Source organism: Eucalyptus grandis, chromosome 2 (genome assembly GCF_016545825.1).
Source record: "Eucalyptus grandis isolate ANBG69807.140 chromosome 2, ASM1654582v1, whole genome shotgun sequence".
NCBI lineage: Eukaryota > Viridiplantae > Streptophyta > Magnoliopsida > Myrtales > Myrtaceae > Eucalyptus > Eucalyptus grandis.
The window spans coordinates 48,749,183-48,770,532 of NC_052613.1; the positions used below are offsets into that span (position 1 = coordinate 48,749,183).

The 21,350-nt window shown below is 40.0% G+C and overlaps 3 protein-coding genes across 3 annotated transcripts; 2 read left to right on the forward strand and 1 right to left on the reverse strand.

Annotated features, from left to right (window-relative positions):
• The first annotated feature begins 6,412 nt into the window (after positions 1–6,412).
• Positions 6,413–7,260, forward strand: LOC104435573. Its single transcript, XM_010048297.3, has one exon. It carries the CDS (start codon positions 6,461–6,463, stop codon positions 6,929–6,931), a length of 471 nt encoding a protein of 156 aa, XP_010046599.2. The 5' UTR covers positions 6,413–6,460; the 3' UTR covers positions 6,932–7,260.
• A 165-nt stretch (positions 7,261–7,425) lies between these two features.
• LOC104433309 (protein CHUP1, chloroplastic) lies at positions 7,426–13,229 on the reverse strand. Its single transcript, XM_039307543.1, is given in 10 exon segments — positions 7,426–7,680; positions 7,976–8,119; positions 8,465–8,576; positions 8,840–9,021; positions 9,468–9,599; positions 9,686–11,037; positions 11,040–11,058; positions 11,522–12,274; positions 12,409–12,500; positions 12,688–13,229. Coding segments are annotated over 10 exon segments (3,000 nt in total). The 5' UTR covers positions 12,803–13,229; the 3' UTR covers positions 7,426–7,581.
• A 5,722-nt stretch (positions 13,230–18,951) lies between these two features.
• Positions 18,952–21,337, forward strand: LOC120289778 (clavaminate synthase-like protein At3g21360). The gene is made up of 3 exons (XM_039305125.1): positions 18,952–19,381; positions 20,048–20,301; positions 20,894–21,337. Exons 1-3 carry the CDS (start codon positions 19,013–19,015, stop codon positions 21,237–21,239), a joined length of 969 nt encoding a protein of 322 aa, XP_039161059.1. The 5' UTR covers positions 18,952–19,012; the 3' UTR covers positions 21,240–21,337.
• The last annotated feature ends 13 nt before the right edge of the window (positions 21,338–21,350 follow it).

Below are 21,350 nucleotides of genomic sequence, written 5' to 3' on the forward strand. Positions count from 1 at the left end.
AGTATTTTATGAAGTAAAGTACACTTTTATTATTATTTTGGGCCTCTGAAAATTGCCTTATTTGAGGGCAAATAAGGCAATTTTTGAACTCCAGATTTAGATGTTGATTATTTTTTTTTTCTGTTTGGGGAAGCTTTTACTTTGCTTTTCTTCGAAGCCCGGTCGCCGTCGGTATTTGGTGTTGGGGTAGGGTCAACTGAAAAATGAAATAAAGTCGTCAGAAAAAAAGGAGAAAAAAAGAGAGAGAATATTGCTCTCTTTTTTAGGCACGAAAAAGAAAAGGAAAATAAAATAGAGAAAGAAATAGCGATCCGACATAAGATGATGAGCTGGAGACTTCGGCGGCACACGTGGCACCAGCACTCATGGCTTTTTTGATTGTCCATTGGTGAGGGGTCGGCGGGTGGGACCCACAGCCCCCCCCCGTTTTTCATTCTCCTTCCCTTTTTTTTAATCCGCTTTGCTGTCCTGTCTTGCACCATGGCACGTGACGTGGACCAGACGGACCAATCATGATTGATTTATTAGTTGTCGCCCCCACAACGCTAGAAAAAAATTCACATTTTTATTTTCTCCAAAAATCGAATGTTTATCGTTCTATCGCGCGCCCGACAAATATCTAGTCGGGTAATGCTCGCTATATTTAAACATCGAAGAGAATAGCGATATAATATTATATTCGATCCCATCTAAGTCGGGACAAGCCGAAATATTTAAATTGTTAAATTGCGTATTTATTTAACGGCAAGCTTTTAGCGTTTTTAAAAGAGCTGAACAACGAATCGATGCTTAAAGGAAGGAAACGGTCGCACTTCAATGTCCCGAGGAAGGAGAGAAGAGAGGATGAGAAAAACAAAGTGAAAAAGAGGTTGTCGGAGTGAACATTTATGGACGGTATAGATTCGCATAATAAAACGACACAAGATAGACAAGAGAATAAGCCGAGGTAAATGAAGGTCAATTTAGGAAGGGTTAATGTCATTAGGGATCCCTCTATTTTTATTTGATAATCAAAACCATCCCCCCCTTCTCTATCTCTATGTTCAAAGTCATTTTTAGACTTTCGTAATGTGCCATTATTTTTCATTTAACTTTTTCCTATTCCTGGTCAATTTTTGCTACCGTGAATAATCGGATTGCTGAGTTCAACATTAGTGCCTTGTTATGATTTGCAAATTTATTTTTACGTTATGCTAAATGAACGTGACATCAACCACGAGAAAACTTTAAAAAATTAGCAAAGAAAGAAATTAGGAGCTTACAACCATGATGGTTTCGAGTTTCTTCTAGCTAATTGAAGGGATAGAAGACCCATTGACGAGCATAGACGATTTATTGCATTTTGTAGGTGGCATTGGAATAGAACAGGTACACGTCATTTGACATAATCTTATATCCGTATGCTCTTTTGGATCTAATTTGGTGAAAATTAAGTTGCATGTGTGTTCTTTGGTTAGTAAAATTTAATTGCATGAATAAGCTCCACAACTAAGAGTTTTTTGTTTTCAATTATGTGTTCAAACCAGTTTTTTTAAAGAAAAAATTTGGATTTGAATGCTTAATCGGTTCTAATGACCCTTCAAAAAGAGAGTTTCAAGATTTGATTACAATAATCGAAAGCTTTAGTGCTTGAGTGTATTTTGGCGCAAATGCGTTTCTACAATTAATTGGGGGTAATCTGACCCTGTCCAATTTACCTAACTCTAGAGGACCCCTGAGGAGAATGTTAGGTAACTTAGTCCATTGTTAACTAATGATTGTTCCAAACTAACAAGATACAAGAGATTCCTGGATCTCCACAATTTGTGCCAATAAGAATAATGATCGGTTAGGTAGCTAGTCAAAACTAAAAAGAAAGCTTGATAAAAAGAAAACACTAAAAAAAAGATTACTTAGCTAAGTTTAGCAATGATGAAAATGACGACCCATCAACTCTCAATCAACATCACGTCACGTTCAAAGAACACAATAGAGTAATTCACGGTGAGCTTACCCCTCAACCCGATTAGAATACTATGCATTATTATTATTATTTCAATTGAAAAAAGTTTGAAGACACTACTTTTTTAAATTGACAATCTAGTTGTCACACGTAGTTAATAATCCACGTTTGGAAATGCATAAATTACTCCTAAGGCACCCAATTAACAATGATCTATTGACATAAATTTTGACACAGTAAAAGGTTCCTGCAAGAACACTTTTTGAAATTCCATGCTAAGATGAACTTTAAGTATTATAATCGCATTTCATATTGGACAAGAATTACATTTCTTCTATATATATATATATATATATATATATATATATATATATATATATATATATATTTCGACACCACTTGATTATTGTGAATTCAAATGTGTTAATTATGTGTTAAGAACAAGTCATGGTATGATGTAACACGTTATAGCAGTAACGCAATCTGTTGTTGTTGAGGATCACTAAAAATATATAAATAAATTACACGAGATACACGAAAATTAAAGAGAGGTAAATGGAAAAAAGTGCTTAAAGGTGGGAGTAGGTTTTGGAACTATTCACCCTCTCCATGGATCAACTCCTGGTTGACGTAGACGTGCCGCAAATGCTCACCATGCATACTTTGTCTTGATTCGCATAAATAATTTTTACACACGTCTGGATTTATTTTTACTTTTTCTATATTCTAGTTAGGTTACATTTACTTTAAATTTATTCCGAGAGTATAGTATATTTTAGTGGACAAAGAAACTTCTATTAATTTTTTTTTCCGGTTAACACAGTGGATAATGAAGTTGACTTAACAATACTTAATGGGGATTTTCCTAATCTTATAATATTCATTCAATGTATCAGCTTCGGCATCCATCGTCTGTCGTTTCCTCGTTCAAAGTACCTTAATTTGAGAGGGCACAATTTTCCATTCGTCACAAAGTACGAGGACGGACAGAGCCCGCGAAGCTTCCTCGTTCGTAACGTAGAAGCCCTCGTTTGTCGCCGCGGGAACCGGACAGATGATGTTGCGAAACGATCTTCTGGACTTCTGTCTTGGATTTTCGCTTACCCCGGGCATTGACTTTGTGGCCCAAAAGCCCGTCTTATCTTTGCAAGAGAAGGTCAACGAGATCTGAGCAGAGCCAGATGCTAGAAATCCAAACAAGAAGTTCAGCACCCCATGGGCTGTTGCTGTTCGAGAAATTTGAGGACATTGGTTGGAAATTTCGATGAGGGTTCTTCAGCTCCAAGTTCTTATGGGCCTGATCTGGGCCAGCTCGAACAGGCACGCAGGCTGTCCAAGCTTTTTTAGGCCTTCAGATCTGCACGTAGCCCTGGTGTTTCTTTTTTCTTTCCCCCTCCGTTAAGACCATCATTCGATGATGATCCTAATGGGCTTTATAAGCCTTTGGACATTATTCACTAAGATTGCTACTTGGTTCAGAATGTCTCGTGTCCTCTCTAATTTAGGCCATAGCCCCGCTTCTTCCACCAACGCATGTGAGAATGAGGATTTCATGGTTGCGATGAACTTGGACTATCATGAAAGTTCACTTGGAGGGTTTGGGATGGACCACGTCTTGACAATGCTGAAAAGCCCAACTCAAAGCCAAGTTGAGATCATCGAAACCCAATTAAGAACAGCGGAGGTCTTTTCCCCTTAATTTTAAGATCACAAAAAATCTCAAACTAGTACACATGTGATAAATTTTATCAAAACTAATTTTTTGACCATAAAAAAAGCTCAAGCCTATACACGTGTGATTAATTTACTCAAAATGACCACGAAAAACCTCATATCGGTATATTTATGATAAATTTATTCCAATTTTTTTTTTTTTGGTAACTGGGAATCCGTCATACAGCCGTCAGTATATTTATGATAAATTTATTCCAAACTATTTTTTTTTTGTAACCCATGAAATCCGTAAGCCAACGACTGGCAAGCAAATCTTGGAAGAGCAACTGCAAGACCCACAACTACAGTACTTTTAAGTAAGAATCCCTAACAACATCTTTGAGGTTCGAACTTCTCCCTTTTGTGAGGGGGAGAGAGCCCGAGCCAACTGCGCCGTTGATGGCAATGGTTCTAAACTAATTTTTTTATTACTAAAAAATCTTGTGACAAATATATCCTCCGTTAAATTGAATTAATACCATAAAAAATCATATAATTGGTAAAACTATGACAAATGGAGAGTGAAATCTTAAACCGATACACCACTCAATTATTACGTATCATCCAACCTAATAGTTTTATAGTAAAATCTAATAGAAACTAACAAATGGTATATATGTTACAATTGTATCGGTTTGGAGTAAATTTATCACAAATGTATCAATATAAGAGTTTTCTATAGTTAGAAATTAATTTGGGATAAAATTATCAAAAGTGCATTAATTTAGAGTTCTTCGTGATATTAATCTCAATTTTAATTCCAACTTTCTTAGAAACCATGCATATTGCATCCCATGAATCTATCTCAATGCATCAACCATTATTATTCATGAGTCACGCTAGGTATTATGATAAGTGAAGTTCTACACACAATAAGATCTTGCCAAATTATTCGATGCATGCTAATTTTGTGATCCCTCTCGCATATTGAGAAGTTATCATCACCCATACGAACTGCGAAGTGCCAAGCCCCCACATGAACCCGCCGAACCAAACCGCCTCAAGGTAAGCTGGAACCGCGGCACAGCTGTACAGCTTTGCTGTCATATAATCAGGATGCAATGTAATGTCTGCATGTTCTTCGAACTTGCGCAGGCATTTTCATACATACTAACCAAGCAATTGTCCAAGAAGTTGCCGCTTTCCAGGAACAAAAATGACTTTTCTGGACGTGGGAATTGACCTAATTTGGGCCCAGGAAGCTGTGTACGCGTCTGGAAAAGAACCCACGAACCAAGAACATGTTCATCCGCGTTTTCTCGCAAGCTTGATGATGCTTCTTAACCTGTTTTTTCAGAGAACGTTGGGTTCGCAAAGTCAAGTTGCGCATGTTGAAGCACTCATACTAGCGATTCGTTTACATGTTGAGCTAGTTATTATGTCAAAGTGAAAGAAGTTGCCAAGCTCGGGATCACAAGTAACCTTATTCATTTCAAACCGTACGATTGATTCGCTGTCTTACGATACTTGACATCCTCGCGTTATAAGTTTATTTGGCAGGCAATATGATAGTGCTGGAGTGTCGGTATTTGGCGATTCATAATGTTGTTTACCAAATACATCCGATAGAGATCACCGTCGCCGTCACCATTATCTCCGAGTTCACAGTGATGCAGATGTTACATATGTGATTTGTAACCCTTTCTGCTTAGTTACATTTTTGAGAAATTTGAGCTTGAAACTCGTGACGGTGAGCTTGTGCTCTTTGCTAAACCAAAGTGGCGAATTGGGCGTCTTTAATAATAGTTTAAACCCTAATTATATTGTCATCACCACGAGGATCGTTAGATGCAACTACAAGTTGTGCTGCACAACTTGTGCTGGAACGTTTGAACGAGTCATATTGCTGATTGAACGGGCCATTGATGTGCAGGGAACGTGCATTTGCACATGAATCCCGTCATCCCTCAAACTAAAGTCAGCCAAATATGAATGGAAGAAAATTGAGTAATTGAAGACGTGGTCTACATGACTATAGGCTTAGCATATGTCACATAATTGGGGATCGACTTGCCAACCACTTTGTTTTAAATACAACCCTTCGTCTAAATGTATTGCTAATGTGCAGAAAAAGTATACTTTTCTAGGTTTTTCTTTCTCCTCCTTCACATGAATGATTCATGTAAATCTCCCGTTACTAATTAATTAAACATTAGACGTATGAACCATTGTAATTCTTACGTTGACATCTTACGTTTGATATAAAATGTTTCAAAATGATCACATAAGGCCACTTTAACAAATCGATTTGCACGAAACGATTTTCTATTGACTAATCGTTAGAAATCCAAAATTTGATAATGGTAGTGCACGGTGAAGGCCAAACAATGTTTAATCCATCTCGCTTATGCATTCGTCATTAGAATCATTTATCTTGCTATCGGATTATGCACGTACGTGTACTTATGTATTCATCTTTTGTTTGCCAATTTCCACCTCTTTCTTAATGTCTTTGTAAAACGTCTAAGAGCTTCCGTCGCTTAGTTAGATCATCTTTGACTGGGACAGACTGCGATGCAACTTTGATGAAAAGTCAAACCCTAATGACAATCCGGCTTGCTGTCTTTAACCACCGACGAATTCTTTAATGGGTCGTTGCCGACTGCCGTGAATGGGACTAAGAAAATGGCCCGGGAAATGCCTCCCACCTTCCACCGGCCATCACAAGTTGCAATACAACAATCCTCATCCTTCATGACATTGTATATATATATATATATATACGTGCTAGTCATCCTTAATATCGGAAATTTTCAATCAAAAAGCTACTGTCATTTCTCAATTTTGAGGAAGAAACACTACAGAATGGTGCGTCCCGTCTCAACGTACACCATCGAACATCCTGAATCCGTCGCGCTATCCGTTGGGTTGTTCATCTCGGTCGTGGCTCTAGTGGCGCTGTGCGCGAAGCATGCACGCCGGATCCCGAAAGTCCAAGAGAAGGAACCGGGCAGGCCCCGAGTTGCGAAGAAATCACCTTTGGCATCGCCACGGCATCCCGTAGGGGCCATCGGCAACAAGGCCAATCCTTTTGCTATCACCAAGAAAGGCGATCCGGAATACGAGACCAGTGGAGATCATGATAAGGGCACTGAAGGATTCGGAGAGGGGGGTCTATGGCAAAGGGCAATTCTGATGGGAGATAAATGCAGGCCACCAGAGTTTTCAGGCGCGATATATTATGACAGCTACGGTAATCAGCTGCAGGAGCCACCCAAGTCGCCGAGGGCGGCTAGTCCTTTGCCAAGTTTTCTGGTTTCTGTAGCGAAAGAATAAATCTGCGTCTTCTGGTACATACATATAATGTTGTGTAGATTATACTGACTTGAAAGAGAAAGGCAAATGGTTTTGCTGTTGCGTTTTTCTTTGCTGACTCTTTGCCTGTGAGTCTTGCAAGCAGAGCATATGATCCTTCCATTTACTCTCCATCACTCCTTATCCTAGTTGATCACAAAAAGTACTCATCGAGTAGTGATTTTAGAGCTTAAGGCTACAGACCATTTTGACGCCGTCAATTTACAATCTTCCATTGAGATCACTTCGACGACAATGCGACGCACTCAAATTTCTATGCAAATCATCCCCTAAATGCAAGCAAGACTTGCAGCAAGGCACAGTTTATGGAAAGTCAAGAAAGAGAACATTTTAATCTGCATTTTCTTCTTCCCTGGGATTAATTATTCAGGTCTTATAGCCTTTCTAACTCGCATGATGGTTGAATTTATTCAAGAGGAAAAAGCACCGAAAATCGACCTTTGTATAAATCCATGTGACAAAAATAGTGTAAATACATTCTCTTTCTGGATTTTATTCTGATTAGGAACCCCGGAAGTAAATACCAATCATTTACGTGGCTAAGTGGGTAACATATACATAATTGAATTGTAGATCAAGAAACAAGATATAAAAAAGAAGAAATCATATACTCAAGCTTCCGGCTTAGTTTCTTCTTCTGTCTGCGAACGGACCCGGTTTCTTAATTCTTCAAAGGCCTTCATGCTCTCAGCATCAAAACCTCCGGCAAACTGCAAGGGGCCATAATTTGGTCATCATTCAAAATGTCCATTTAGAAGATGTTATCTGAATTCTCGTATCAAGGCATGGAAGTGCTCAAGTTAAAGTTTTAGAAGATTCACATGAAAAGGAGAGAGCAGAAGCATTACAAAGTTCTCAAATCTTAAATTCTAGGAAGAACTGACTTCCCATGATGACTGTTCTAAATTTTGCCAAAAATTGGAGAGTGAATATTTGAGACGACAATCAAGAAAAGATGCACTGTCCTTCAAAATTGTACAAGACTAGGTAGCAAAGAAAATGTACCTGATGCACACGGAAAGCGAATCGCACTCCTTGCAGAAGCAAAAACTCTCTGTTTGGTTCCTTATCAGAACCGCCCAATCCGTCAAGTTCATCTGCTACGCGTTTCATGTAATTCCTTGCCAATTGCACAGAAGAGAGTTTGATCTGCAAATATGGAAAATCATCAGATGAGAAGCTTTACAAAACATATACCATGAGATGGCATTTAGAGTTTCGTTAGAAGCAAATTTATCAGACGATGTATTCTTCCAGGACCAAAGGCTTCCAAGTTTTGCTGGGCTATAATAAAGATGGTTCCAGCTACACTGGTAGCATTATAGTGTTACAACGTTAGGACAGATGATTCGCTATGTATCGAATGTGGATCCAGGATAAAGTTCTTATTTTTCTGTTGACAAACAGAACTAATTAAATGTAACAGAAAAAAGAAATCAAACATCTCAGATTCTCTTTAAGAACATTGAAGACTGAACTCAGGCTTGAAGATACCTTGCCGACTACTCCTGAATCCAACAACCAGTCGACTGGGATTCCGAAGTCCCGGTATCGTGACATTGCCATGTCCCTTGTGCGTAAGAGGGCATAGACACTCTGTTCCACTCTGCCAGAGGAAGAGAAAAATGAATCACGTGATGTCGTGAAAAAAGAAAAAAACTCACATCACTCTGCTGTTAACTCTAGCGGAAAACTTAGGGCAGTTGCTATTTCTGTGGAGCCAATCACTTAAAAGGAATAAACGGTCCATTGTTTTGAAGCAAATGAATAGCCAGTTCCTCTTTTCACTTCCAATGCCAAAATCTTGTCCATTTGCAAATAAACTTGGATAATTTCTTATTATACGAGTGCGCTAAAGAAGGTACTTACTTTTCAAGCAATGAGTACATCTTCTTTAGTGCAGCCTCGCAAGGAAGTTTTGGGTCATCACTGAAAGAAGAAACGCGCTTCTCCAGTTTAATCAGATCCTGGTATTCAAATGCTGCCTCTCTTAATGCATCTGCTTTCCCTTCAGGCCAGTCAAAGTGCTTCAGAACTGCCCTTTCATCGACCTTGTTAATGGAAGATAAACAAAAAAGGATTAGAAACTTCTGCCAGCTAAGAAGCATAATTAACTCAAGAAGTTTTTAGAAGTCGGCAAATAGTTCGGAGAGTTTGCATGCATAATTACATGCTTGAAGCTGGAGGGATTTTCAAATAAGCAGGACTGAAAATTTCTTGAATTCCTCCATGTTAAATTTGTAATGCTTACAGAAGAGCAGAAGGAACTACAATAACTCTTTTTAATCTCAATTTCGTTCTCTCTCCTTTTTCTTTGCAGAGTTTAATTCAGCTTGTATAGAGGTTTCAGGTTCAAGACTAGAATTTCAGATCTCAGATTCATTGACAGGCTTGACACAAATCCAGATGCCTAATCCATATACTAGGGATGTCAAAGGGTCTTTTCTATAGAGAGGGCGCGAAGCCAACTCAGCAAAACAAAATTAAATCTGTTTACCAAGAAGGAAAGTTCCTCATCCAGCCAGTTGACAAATGCCACGAGATCTTCAATTTTGGCAAAGGATGCTGCTCGGACTTCTGTTGCTAAAGACTGGACAAATTCACCCTGGGATTCTACGTCTGCCTTTACCTGTAACAGGAAGAGAAAATATCTCCATAAACTTAAAACAACAAAAGAAGCAAACTTGCATGAGCAAATGTTGAAACACAACTCACAGCTAAAAGGAATGTTGATCTATTCTCTATTTCCCCAATCATATTGCTCCTAGCATCTGACACATTTGCTGTGGAAGAAATCAGAGATGAAGTATCCTTCTTTGCCTCACGTTTCATCAGTGTCTGATAAAACTCCACTAGTTCAGGAGCCCGATGAACCTTCTCACCACTTCCTGTTCCTCTAGGAAGACTGCCTGGTGGAGGGGGTGGACGAGGTGGCCCGCCTGGTGGTGGTGGAGGCGGTGGCGGCATGCCCGGCAAGGGTGGAGGCATAGGTGGGCCTGCCGATGTAACCGCACCGGCATTATTTGCAATGCTAGGAGCAGCTCCTGATGGTTTAGGTGGTGGACGAGGTGTCCTCGGAGGCCTCTTCTCAACGTTTGCAAGCTTCATTCTACTCACTGTTTGAGGATCATCTGCCTTAGCATCACCTGACTGGCCTCCTGAATCTGGTGGAACAACTACTTTCTCCTTTATCAGAGCAAGTTTTGGTGGCAGAGAGATATTTTTCTCCCTGTCTGACCTGCTCGAGCCACTAAAACTCCTATCACCAAACTTCTCAGCTCTCGCTTTCTCGGCCCTTGCCTTGATTTGCTTCTCCCTTTCCAATGCCAACTTATGACGGTCTTTATAAGCAGGGTACTTTTCATCCAGAACACCATCTACAGATTTAGACATCAACTGGAATGAACTGGCCACTGAATTCAACGAATCACCAGATGGTGTTTGACCCTTAAGCTGAGGGGTACTAGGGGTGTCTGGAGAATCAACAGATTCATGCTCCAGCCCACCAAAAGTTGTAATGGCATTGCTGTCACTCGCATTTCTGATCATCAAGGCCTCTAGTGGGCCCTTCGATCGTAGACTCATGCTCACCCTGCTAGGTGACCCACCTGAGTAGGACCTCGCTGGCGATGTAAAAGCACTCGAGTCGTCTTTGCTTCTACCCCATTTTTTCAATTTCTGTAGTAAGCCAGGCTTCCTACTGAGACTGCTGTATCTGCTGGTGGAACTATCTATAGAAGCATTGTCAAAGTCCTCACTTCCAGGAGAAGAAGGGTGTGAGAAGTTGCTTTCGACATCTGTATCTCCCTGTCCGCGTTCTGATCCACCATACTCTACCATCAGCCGTTTGGCCTTCTCTTGCGACTTGGGGCTTAGGCTCTTGCTCAGATCACGAGCTGAGACCTTTCCTGGCGGTGTCTGGTAGTTCCGGAGTTCATACCTCAAACATGCATTGACCCAACGGAGGTAGACTAACTCCTCAACTTCGCTGAACCTGTTCATTTGAAGTCCTTCCACCTGCTTTGACAGGTCTTCATTTATGTGTCTCAAGTTGTTGACTTCCTCTTCACGGACGCAACCCTTTCGGTCTGCACAAAGGAAGCATTATTGAACATGTCTACTCTAGTCCAGCACTTGCTAATCCAGTTAGCACAAGGTTCTCAACGGTGACAGCCCCTCAATCATAGTATCAGCTAAGTAAATTGAGGAGCTAAGGTAGCCTTTTCTAATCCAAGCAACAACTGATGCTTTAATGTATGTAGGACACTACTTCTGGGACCCTCTTATTTGCGTCAAAAATCAGCATTTCTTATCATCTATCAGCATTCTAAGGTGATGAAATGATGATTTGCCAAAACTGGAATGAATTTATACAAGGCTTTTCAGAAACTAAGAGATTATTTTGTGGTTATTCACCTGCAAGCTGTACAGTTGCACAATTAAGGTCCTTGCGTGGTGGGACAATAACTACTCTTATATTGATAGATAAATGCAGCAGAACATTGAATTAAGAAGCAATAGATTGGACAAAGAATAAAGCAGGACTCTTACCTCGGTCATATTAGAAAGAGCTGCAACTCTAGCTTCTGCAGCATCCAGTTTTATAGTCAATTCTCTTTTCTCATGCTGAAGTTCTCTGTTTATCCTTTTCAGTTCCATGACTTCTACCTCCAACTTCTTCATTGCTTTTAGTTTCCTTTCTACATCAGCATCTTTTTTAACAGCTTCTTCCTCTTTGGCCTGAAGTCCAGACACTTGTTGTTTGAGCAATAGCAAATGGCCTCTTGTCTGGTTTGCCTGAAGTTGAATCTGATTCTGCAGCTCCTTAATCTTGTTCCTCGCTACCTCTAGATCCTTCTTCACTGAAGCTCCATGAGCAATCTCATCTTGCAGCTTCTTCCTCTCTGCCTGTAATGAATTGATAGTGATTTTCAGCATGTCAAGTTCAACAGTCTTAATTTTCAGCTGCCTTTGCAGTTCGATGACGTCTGATTCTTGCTCCTTCAACCCATAATATTCAAGCAATTCGCCTTCCAGCTTCATTTCCCTCTCCTCTAATTCCTTCACAAGCCTACGCAACCTCTCGAGTTCACTTGCATTGCTTGCCATTTCAATTTCGTAAACTCTGTCTCTGCTCGCATCATCGAACTTATCATCAGGGAATGGAAATTCTATCTCCCCTGAGAGAAGACGTTCAAATTCAGGCAAAATATCCTCAGTTTCCATATCAGGTACATGGCTCGAAGCTGCGTTAATTACACTGCTGATCAGTTTCACTTCAACCTCCTCTTCCTCCTCTTTTTCCTGCAATAAATTGAAAAAAAAAAAAGCCATGCTTTTAGTCCCAGTTTTCTCAAGCTAACCAACAAAAGAAGATCGACAAATTCAAGCCCTATACATTCATCTCAAAAGACGAAATAATTGCAATCTACACTTACTTCCTCCTCTTTGAGGCCATAAGTAGAATATGCAGAGTGCTCTTCATCTCTTCCCTCACTTCCCTGCCTTTCAAAGCCTGTGTCGCCATTCTCTGGACAAGAGCATCATCACCATAATAGCAGAACAAGATGCCAGGAAAAGACAGATACGCATAGTCAGTACCATACAAGCACCAACACGACGAAACATATCATATCTACTCACTTCACAAAAGGAAGAATAGTACAGAAACTACAGATAGCTGGGAAACCAACACACATTAAAAATGAATACATTACCTAGAAGCTTGACCTTGCGAGAAGAAGCCGGTGGTTTTGAGCCTCTAACATTTAGCTGCTTAACTGCATAAGCTGCAATTGAAGCAGCAACCAGGAAGCCTAACCTCACAATCATGTACGTGAAATCTTGATAATAAAGAATTCAACTTTCCACTTCCCTGTAGACATAGCCCCAACACCCATCTCTGCTCAACCCCATAACTGACACTTCAACCCGTCAAAACCCCCCAGGAAAAGAGACCAATGGAGCAACCGAGAAGCCCAGAAGCAAAAGACACAGAGCAGTCTGAAAATTTGCAGACTTGAAGCAGTTGAAGCAGCGAGAAAGGAACAAAGGGCGTGTATCCAAGTATTAAAGCGGGGAACGTTATCGCCTTATCGGGTTTTCATGGCACGGGCGCTCGCCGCTTGGAATTGAAAGGGGACGAATTGTCCGATAAGTAGAAATTTCAACACAGACTTCCCGCTAAGAAGCGCAGCAGCCACCAATAACCAGTGGCCAGTTTTTTTCCATGTTCTTTCTTGATTTTCTCCAACAAATCGTCAAAGAGAAAATAAAAGAAAAACGGGGGTGTCGAGCATGTGACTAAAACATCTTCAGACTTTAGAATAAGCCAGAATATAGGAATGAGAACGACCGCAGAAGCTGTTAAATTTTTATTTTCCCTTTCTAACAAAAGCCCGACACGTCCTGCCCGACGTCGTCCCTGTCCGGAGGACCGTTCCTAACTGGCTGTTAAAAGACGGAGTCATGACAGATTCTGGTCTCCTCGTTAGAGCAGTTCTTTCATCCTCGAAATCATCGAAGAACCAGTTCACCCGCGAAATCGATTGCACGGCGAATGAATGGATAGAATTTGGCCATTGAGTGCAGTGGAGGTGACCCACAGGGATTTGGGTCGGAGCAAGATCGGACAGACATGATCAAAATCGAATCGGGGTTTGAACAGGTCTCAGAAGATGCATGGAGTGTTGGAGGGGGAAGATCAAAAAAGCAATAATTGGCTGAGAAAATGTAGCCAAACGCATGCAATTGAAACCAAGCCTTTTTGGAGGGGGCAAGGCCTCTCTTTTTGGCATCTCTGGGAAGCATGTCTCGGTTGGCTTTTTGGGTTTATCTCTGCGGTGAAATGGTGGGCAGCTCTCTTTTGGAACCTTGTGGATGGCAACGATATGAATAATCATCATGTGCAAAGTTGCCTTTTTTTTTTTTTTTTTTTTTCTTTTTTATGTTTACAGGAAAGAAAATCAAGTTTACTCGGACGAGTGGTCTTGTTTTGAACTAACTCTTTTTTTTATATATTCATTTTATTGCCATATTTTACTTGCGATGAGAAGATTCGAAAGATTCAAGGGAAAAAAAACCGAGCCTCACCTGGTATTGAGATTTATTCATTAGGAGTTCTTTAACCAAAATGGTTCCTTATTTGCACAGTTGAACTAGACAGAAGCGCCAAGCAATATGTACAAACAATTGGGATATGGATTGTTTTATTTCTGATGTAGAACAACATGCAAATGTCTTTATAGAAATATTGGAGCGTCATAAGAGCCGGCGGTCCCACAAATCAAAGAGGATTGCGTAATCTTCGAGATTACAAATGGATTATAATATTTGATTCACACGTTTCCCTTAATTTGTTATTAGATTTTAGTTTTTGTAGTTGTGTTTTGATAATTTTCCTTTTTATCAATATCCCTTCCTTTATTTTGTTATTAGATTTCAGTAATTTAATTATTTTCTAAATTGTGACTTCCTTATAAAAGACACTTAAGATACTGTAATATGTACTTCTTTATTCAAAATAAACACCATATTTTGGAATTCTTTCCAAGCATCGCTTTCTCTGCGTCAATTTCCTAGCCCAATAGAAAAAAGAAGAAGAAGAAGAAGATGATTATCATCTAATTTAAATCCCCAAAATCTGCTCATTCACACGTTGAGAAATTTTGAGAACACGCAAACCTAAAGGAAAATGCAGTACCTCGTCCATGTAATGTCCCTTCAATTAATCTAGACTAAACATTAGTCATTCCCATCGGACCAGACACAGGGCACGGGCGGATTGAGGGTTTCGGACAGTGAAATATCAGTGAATTCGGCCGAGTAATTTGGTGGCTTCCTTCCCCATCATTTTCGAAGACCGATCGAAGACAAAGCTGGGAGATGACAGATGAGAGTCCATTTCGGACCATGAATGCCGTCGGGCCCCAACCGGGCCCGGCACCACGGCTAGCTGCCGAAGGAATTCTATCCCCTCCTCTCTTCAGTGGCCTACATTCCGTTGGGGCGCAAGACAGGACAACGCATTGAATAGCATCTTAATCGCCGACCCTTAATCCATTTTGCTCGCCCGGAAAGAGGAACGATGCATCACGAGAAGGCCCCATCCGCATTGGCTTCGGCATCACGACGCGTCGTGCGGGCATGGCATCGCCAGCACCATCAGGCATCTGAACTTTGTGAAATCCAAAATTTTAGCGTCCGACAAGATAATAGTCGATATAATAGCCATGAAATCGACTAGGGAATATACTTACCAAAAAAAAAATCGACTAGGGAATATCGTGTCGTCGTCTCTAAACACGAATCGTCGCGAAGCGGGTCCGCCAATTCCTAACTGCAGAAACCGCAGCTCTAATCGGATCCAACCTCGTCTGAAGTCTCTGGGCCGGTTTCCTTTTGTTCGGCCCGTGAAATCGACTCCCTGGGCTGACCGAGCTTACGTAGAGCGGAGACGTTTTAAGGTCGTCGAGATCCTGGAGGCGCCCGTCTCCGTTGATAGTGTTGACTTTTGCCGGCAGGTCAAATGCTCTCCTCTCCACAGCGTGCATGGGTCCCTCCGCATGCAAAAAAGAAAAAAAGAAAAAGAAAATTTCAGCGATGAAGAAAATTCAACGAACGCGTTCTGAATTTCGCAACTGTGCCACGAATTACATAAATATAATCACGAGTTATTTTCTCTTTTATTAGAACGAAAGTCCCATTATGCCACCAAATCTTCCAAATTTCCTTTAGAAATTTCATCCGGTTCCCATCAAGTGACATTTGACAGGACACTTCTTAGCCAAATGACTTTCCTACGGGAGTTGATTCATTGGTTAATTCAGATTAAAGGGTTTTTTCGAGCCTAACTGGATTTAGGTGACCAACTGATAAGGGGTCCAATCAAATAATTGATCTTATTTATATTATTGGTGACATATACATAACATTTATTAAGATCCCACTAGTGGACATTGACTTAGGAAATTTTTGAATCAATAATTAATTGAAGGAAAATGTCAAATGAATGATAGATGTCGATCGTCACAAATCAGTTACCTATGGTCATGTTAATTAGATTGTTTGTGATCTTGAAATAACTAATCACATGGTAATCAAAAATCCGCTCATGGTGGCTTCTTGATATTGCACCTTCTTCTTTTTATTTTTATTTTTTCCTTTTTCTTCTCAATATTGCACCTTCCTTCTTCTTCTTCTTTTTTTTTCCTTTTTCTAACTAATTGTTGATCTATAAGGTCAAGAAATGGGTCGTTTCGACAAATTTCAATACCAAATGCCATGACACAGAGGTAGCAATTGATGTCAATCGGGCGCAAAGAAAGGGAAGATACCATTTGGGGATTTACAAGCAGGGGAAGGGGTTTGGATATTGCTTAGTGTTAAGTGCATGGGGACAAAGCGTTTGGAGGAGACCCGACGTATGCAATTCGTGAAATTAACAATAATGAAAGTCACGTATCCTACCAGCCGGCCATACAATTATGTCCTTTAATTAAGGTAGTGCCATTTTTGTTAATTTGTATGGCCTCATGACGAGTGACTCAATTAGTAGGGGAAGAATACAGGAGTGGTGGAATTAGTCATAAATTAAGGGGAAATTTCTAAATAAGGATCTCAAGTGGACCAATTTTCCCAAATAAAGATCTAAAATGAACTTTGTGTCAAATAAAGATCTAAAGTGGATCCATTGTCTCAAATAAGGACTCGAAGTGGTTGAATCAAATTCCAAATAATGACCTAAGCTTGCTGGTCAGCCAAATATTCGCCAGCTATCAAGCATGTGACATTTTCGACAACCAGAGTTTGGGCAATTTTGTTAAAAAAAAATCTATGGAAAATTAACAAATCCTAAAATATAAACAAAAAACTCTAGGTTTTCTACGGTCTCCCCGTTCCTTGTACCCATCCTTTGCAAAGTCAAAGATGAAGTTCTCCTCATTCCTTATACCCATCCTCCGCAAAGTCGAAGACCCAAATTCTCTGCCGGTTGAAGCACGAATTAAAAAACAAGAACAAAACCAGATTCTTCTTTCTTTGTTTGCGGAGACCCAATTTCTCCATTGGTCGAGCAAGGCAAGGAGCGACGAGAATCGAGTTATGATGATGACCGGGCATCGATTTAGTTGAGGAGCAGCCGAGGAGAAGAAAGAAGAAAACGTAAACATCTAAATGAATAACCTAAACTTAATTAATTTAGAATTTTCCCTTTTTTTTCCAATCACAAATTTCTGACAAAATTACCCCTATTTTAATCGCCGGAAAATGTCTGCCAATAAGCTAAGGTCCTCAATAGAGATTAATTTGATCACTTTGGGTTCTTATTTGACATAAAATTCACTTTGGGTCTTTATTTGAAATAATGGATCCATTTCGGGTCCTTATTTGACATAAAATTCACTTTGGGTCCTTATTTGAAAAAATATATTCACTTTAGGTCCTTATTTGGAATTTTCCCTAAATTAAGATATCAACCGAAAGGCAATTATGGAACGAGTAAGCTAATTTTGGAAAGGTGACCCGGAAATGTTGTTACAATATTGCGAAGATGGCCTAAATGTTCATTGAATGTCGACTCAATGTGCAATGTTATTCTTGAAGTTTAAGCTGTTCAATGTGATCCCTCAATTACCGGTAAATGTTAATTTTAGTCTTCTTTTGTTTAAATGAAAAATCTTTATTTAAGGATATAAATTATTATGTGTTGAGTTGGACCTTTGAGAATAATTGATTTCAACTTGTCTATCTTTTTATCCATTTACTTTATAAAAAGAAAAGAAAGTTGAGCGTTGACATATCCTTTGTTATTTGATTATGTTAATTATTATATTTTGATTTAAGAAGATTGTCTTATTTGCATAATCCTTATATAACTTTTTTGGTTACCAGTGTCCAAACTTAACAAGTCAAGAGTCACATAGTAAATTTGTTAACTTGAATTAATGGAATGACGATATTGACTATTTTCTTTTAATTTAGAAACTAGATTGAACATTTACTAATGGTCTAGGGACCATATTGAAAAAAATAGAAATTTGAGAATGTTATTATATATTGAATTAAAATTCAGAAACCATTTATTCACCATTGATCATAGTTTTGTCAACTTTTTCCTCCAAAATCTCCTGTCACTCTAAGATACATTCAAGAAATTTAAGTTGTGTGAATATACATTATTGACCTTAATATGTTTTAAAGCAATCAATCGTTTGTCAAGCAATTTCACATCATTCAAGCTCTGATTGGTCATTCCACGTTATTGATATGGATCCTTAATAGTTAGAGAGTAGCTACAATTAGGGATGTGTAAAAGAACCGAAAACCTCTTATAACCGGACCGAACCGACAGTTCCCAAGGAGATTGGTCCAGTTCCCAATTCCAAGCATAGAACCACCTATTCGTCCACCGGGACCAGACTAATATATATAATACTAAATTATGTTTGGTCGTCCGGATTTCTAATTAGAATAAAACTGAATATTATATGATATGAAATATTAGAATTTACCTATATCCATCCATTATTTGATTAATTGTAATAATAAAGTCGGATATATTCACATTATATTATGTATATTTTTTTAGTGTAAATGATACATTAGTGTAAATAAACGTAAAAATTCACAAACGGGTATGATAAAAATCTGTCGCAGCACTATTTCCTAATTTTTTAATTTTTAATTTTATTTTCATTTTTTAGTGTAAACGATACATTAGCTGATGCTCGGCTAAACCCCCAAACGATTACGGCTTCCTCGCAAGACGACGACCCCAAGAATCTTCGACGTGTCGTGCCATCCGTTCTCTTGATTCCAGATCATCATCGCGGTCATCATAAACGACACCCGCTATTAATTACTCAAAAATCGCAATTGAATTCGTCCGAAAAACATTGCAAACTAGCCTGTATAAAGACGTCACCGCCCCAGTATCAAACTCCATCAAAACACAACCCAGCTAAGGAGTTCAACCCGAGAGAGAGAGAGAGAGAGAGAGAGAGAGAGAGTTTGAGTGCAATAGCATACCAAATCTTTACGGCAATGGAATCCTCCACCGGCAAGGACTTCAAGATCGGCGAGTGCCAAGGCCAGAAGGTGGTCGACGGCGAGGTGATGCCCCTCGTCCTGCTCCCGCCAGAGCCCGCCAAAGCTGACTCCGAGTCCCTTGTCGCAACTCTGAAGAAGAACACGGAATGGTTCGACCAGATGATCATCAAGAACAGCGCAGTTCTGCTCCGCGGCTTCGACGTGAAGAACGCCGAGGACTTCAACGAGATCGTCGAGGCTTGCGGGTGGGAGGACATCCGCTACATCGGGCCCGCGGTGAGGACTCACATCTACAAGCGGGTTTGGACAGCGAACGAGGGCCCGCTGTCGGAGTTCATGTACTACCACCATGAGATGGTTCTGGTGAGTGACTAGGTCAATACATGCATCGCAGTGAAAACATCTTTCATCGCGTGCTCCCTTAACGTGATATCACTTGCGAGACTATCGGTTCATGCATCTTCTCGCTTTTTGACATAAATTTCACTTTTATATGCATCGACGAACTTTTTAATCTTGAAGTTTCAAAGTACGTATCAAATCATGAGTCGGTTTAATTCGTCGCATTACTTACTACAGTTGATCTGATTTATATCTTAAAAGAAATCTGAGGGCCCATCGAAATGAGTTCTTTTCATGGTTGAGTGATCTTAGCTGAGCGAATGGAATGCCCCGGGATTCAAATGGGAGATTTTGATTTTTAATTTTTCTTACATCCATAATGATTGATAGAAGTATATGTCCTTTTTATCATCTATTTTCTCCTTGTCAGTTTCTCACGTATTCGTTAGAGAACAAATTATATATATTTAGTTCCATCAAACACTAATTAAAAACCCCGAGCAGCAATCATGCCCTATAATTCAAGTTCATATTCTTTAAACTGAAATCGACTAGTTATCTGTGGATTTAGAAAGCGCACTATCTCTATCGGTAGAAGAGTAGACTAGGCTGTCTCCTCTTGAGCGGCGACCAAACTACATTGGATCTAATTATAAAATGAACATCGAACTACTGTGGATGCAACAGTTCAAGGAAAACCCCAAGAAGGTGATATTGTTTTGCGAAGTGCCGCCACCGGAGGGCGGGGAGACACCATTTGTGCCAAGCTTCCGGGTGACGGAGCGGATGCTGGAGGAGTTCCCGGAGGAGGTGGAGGAAATAGAGAAGAAGGGGCTGATGTACACCTTCACTGCCCCGAGCACAAATAACACTTCCTCCATGAGAGGCCGTAGCTGGCAGGATGCTTTCGGCACCCCCGACCCAACCGAAGCTGAGAGAAGGTATACTCGTATACACGATTCACGATTATTTCCATGTTCTATTCGTCATCGTGACAAGAATTAATTTTCATAGACCATAGCTTAGTCTCAAGTATGCAATTGAAGTAGAACAAAATTAACAATCTTTTCGTAGAGGATTTTGATAGTCTATACATAATCTGCATAAATTTTTTAATTTTTATGTGACTATTTGAATCCAAAATTTTTACTTTCCTTTATAAAATGAACTTCATAACAATTATTATCATGAATTCTGGCAAGCCCATATAAATCAAATTTCACACAAATTGTGTCTATAATACAAACCCATGTCGCAAATTTAAGTTTGGCTTGCAATATGTAATATTTGAGGCTCGCATGTGGAAATATCTTTTTTATTCCTGGAAAAAAAGTGGATAAATTGAAAATGATGCCATTCATATTCCGATTCGGACCCCTCTTGACATAATTTGGATTTTTACACAATCTATAGATGAATTGACTATGCAGCACAATGAAAACTAAGGTACTTACCTAATTTCCACTTTGCTTTGCACAAAAATTTCGCGAGGTAAAATGCAAATTTCATTCCATCGTACATAATTTTTTGTAGGGTTAAGGCCATGGGAATGGACGTGGAATGGCTGCCCGACGGTGGACTGAAGACGATCATCTGCCCACGAACCCTCACGAGGGTGTTCGAGGGAACAAAAGGGAGGAGGATGTGGTACAACACGGTGGTGGGGATGCACGGGAAGGAGATCAGCTCGGCCACGATGGCCGATGGGACCGAGATCCCGGACCACGTGGTGAAGCGATGCGGCGAGATCCTCGACGAGGAGAGCATCCAATTCAAGTGGGAGAAGGGCGACGTCCTCTTCTTCGACAACATGGCCTTGCTCCATGGACGCAGGCCATCGCTCCCGCCAAGGAAAGTGCTGGTGGCTACTTGCAAGTGATTTGGTCCCGAGCGTATCGTGTTTTCGAAAGCTCTGAAACAGGTTATATGGAGCCAAGAAGAAGTGGAATGAACTAGGGCAAGGTATGAATAAACGTTGATTTAGTTTTAA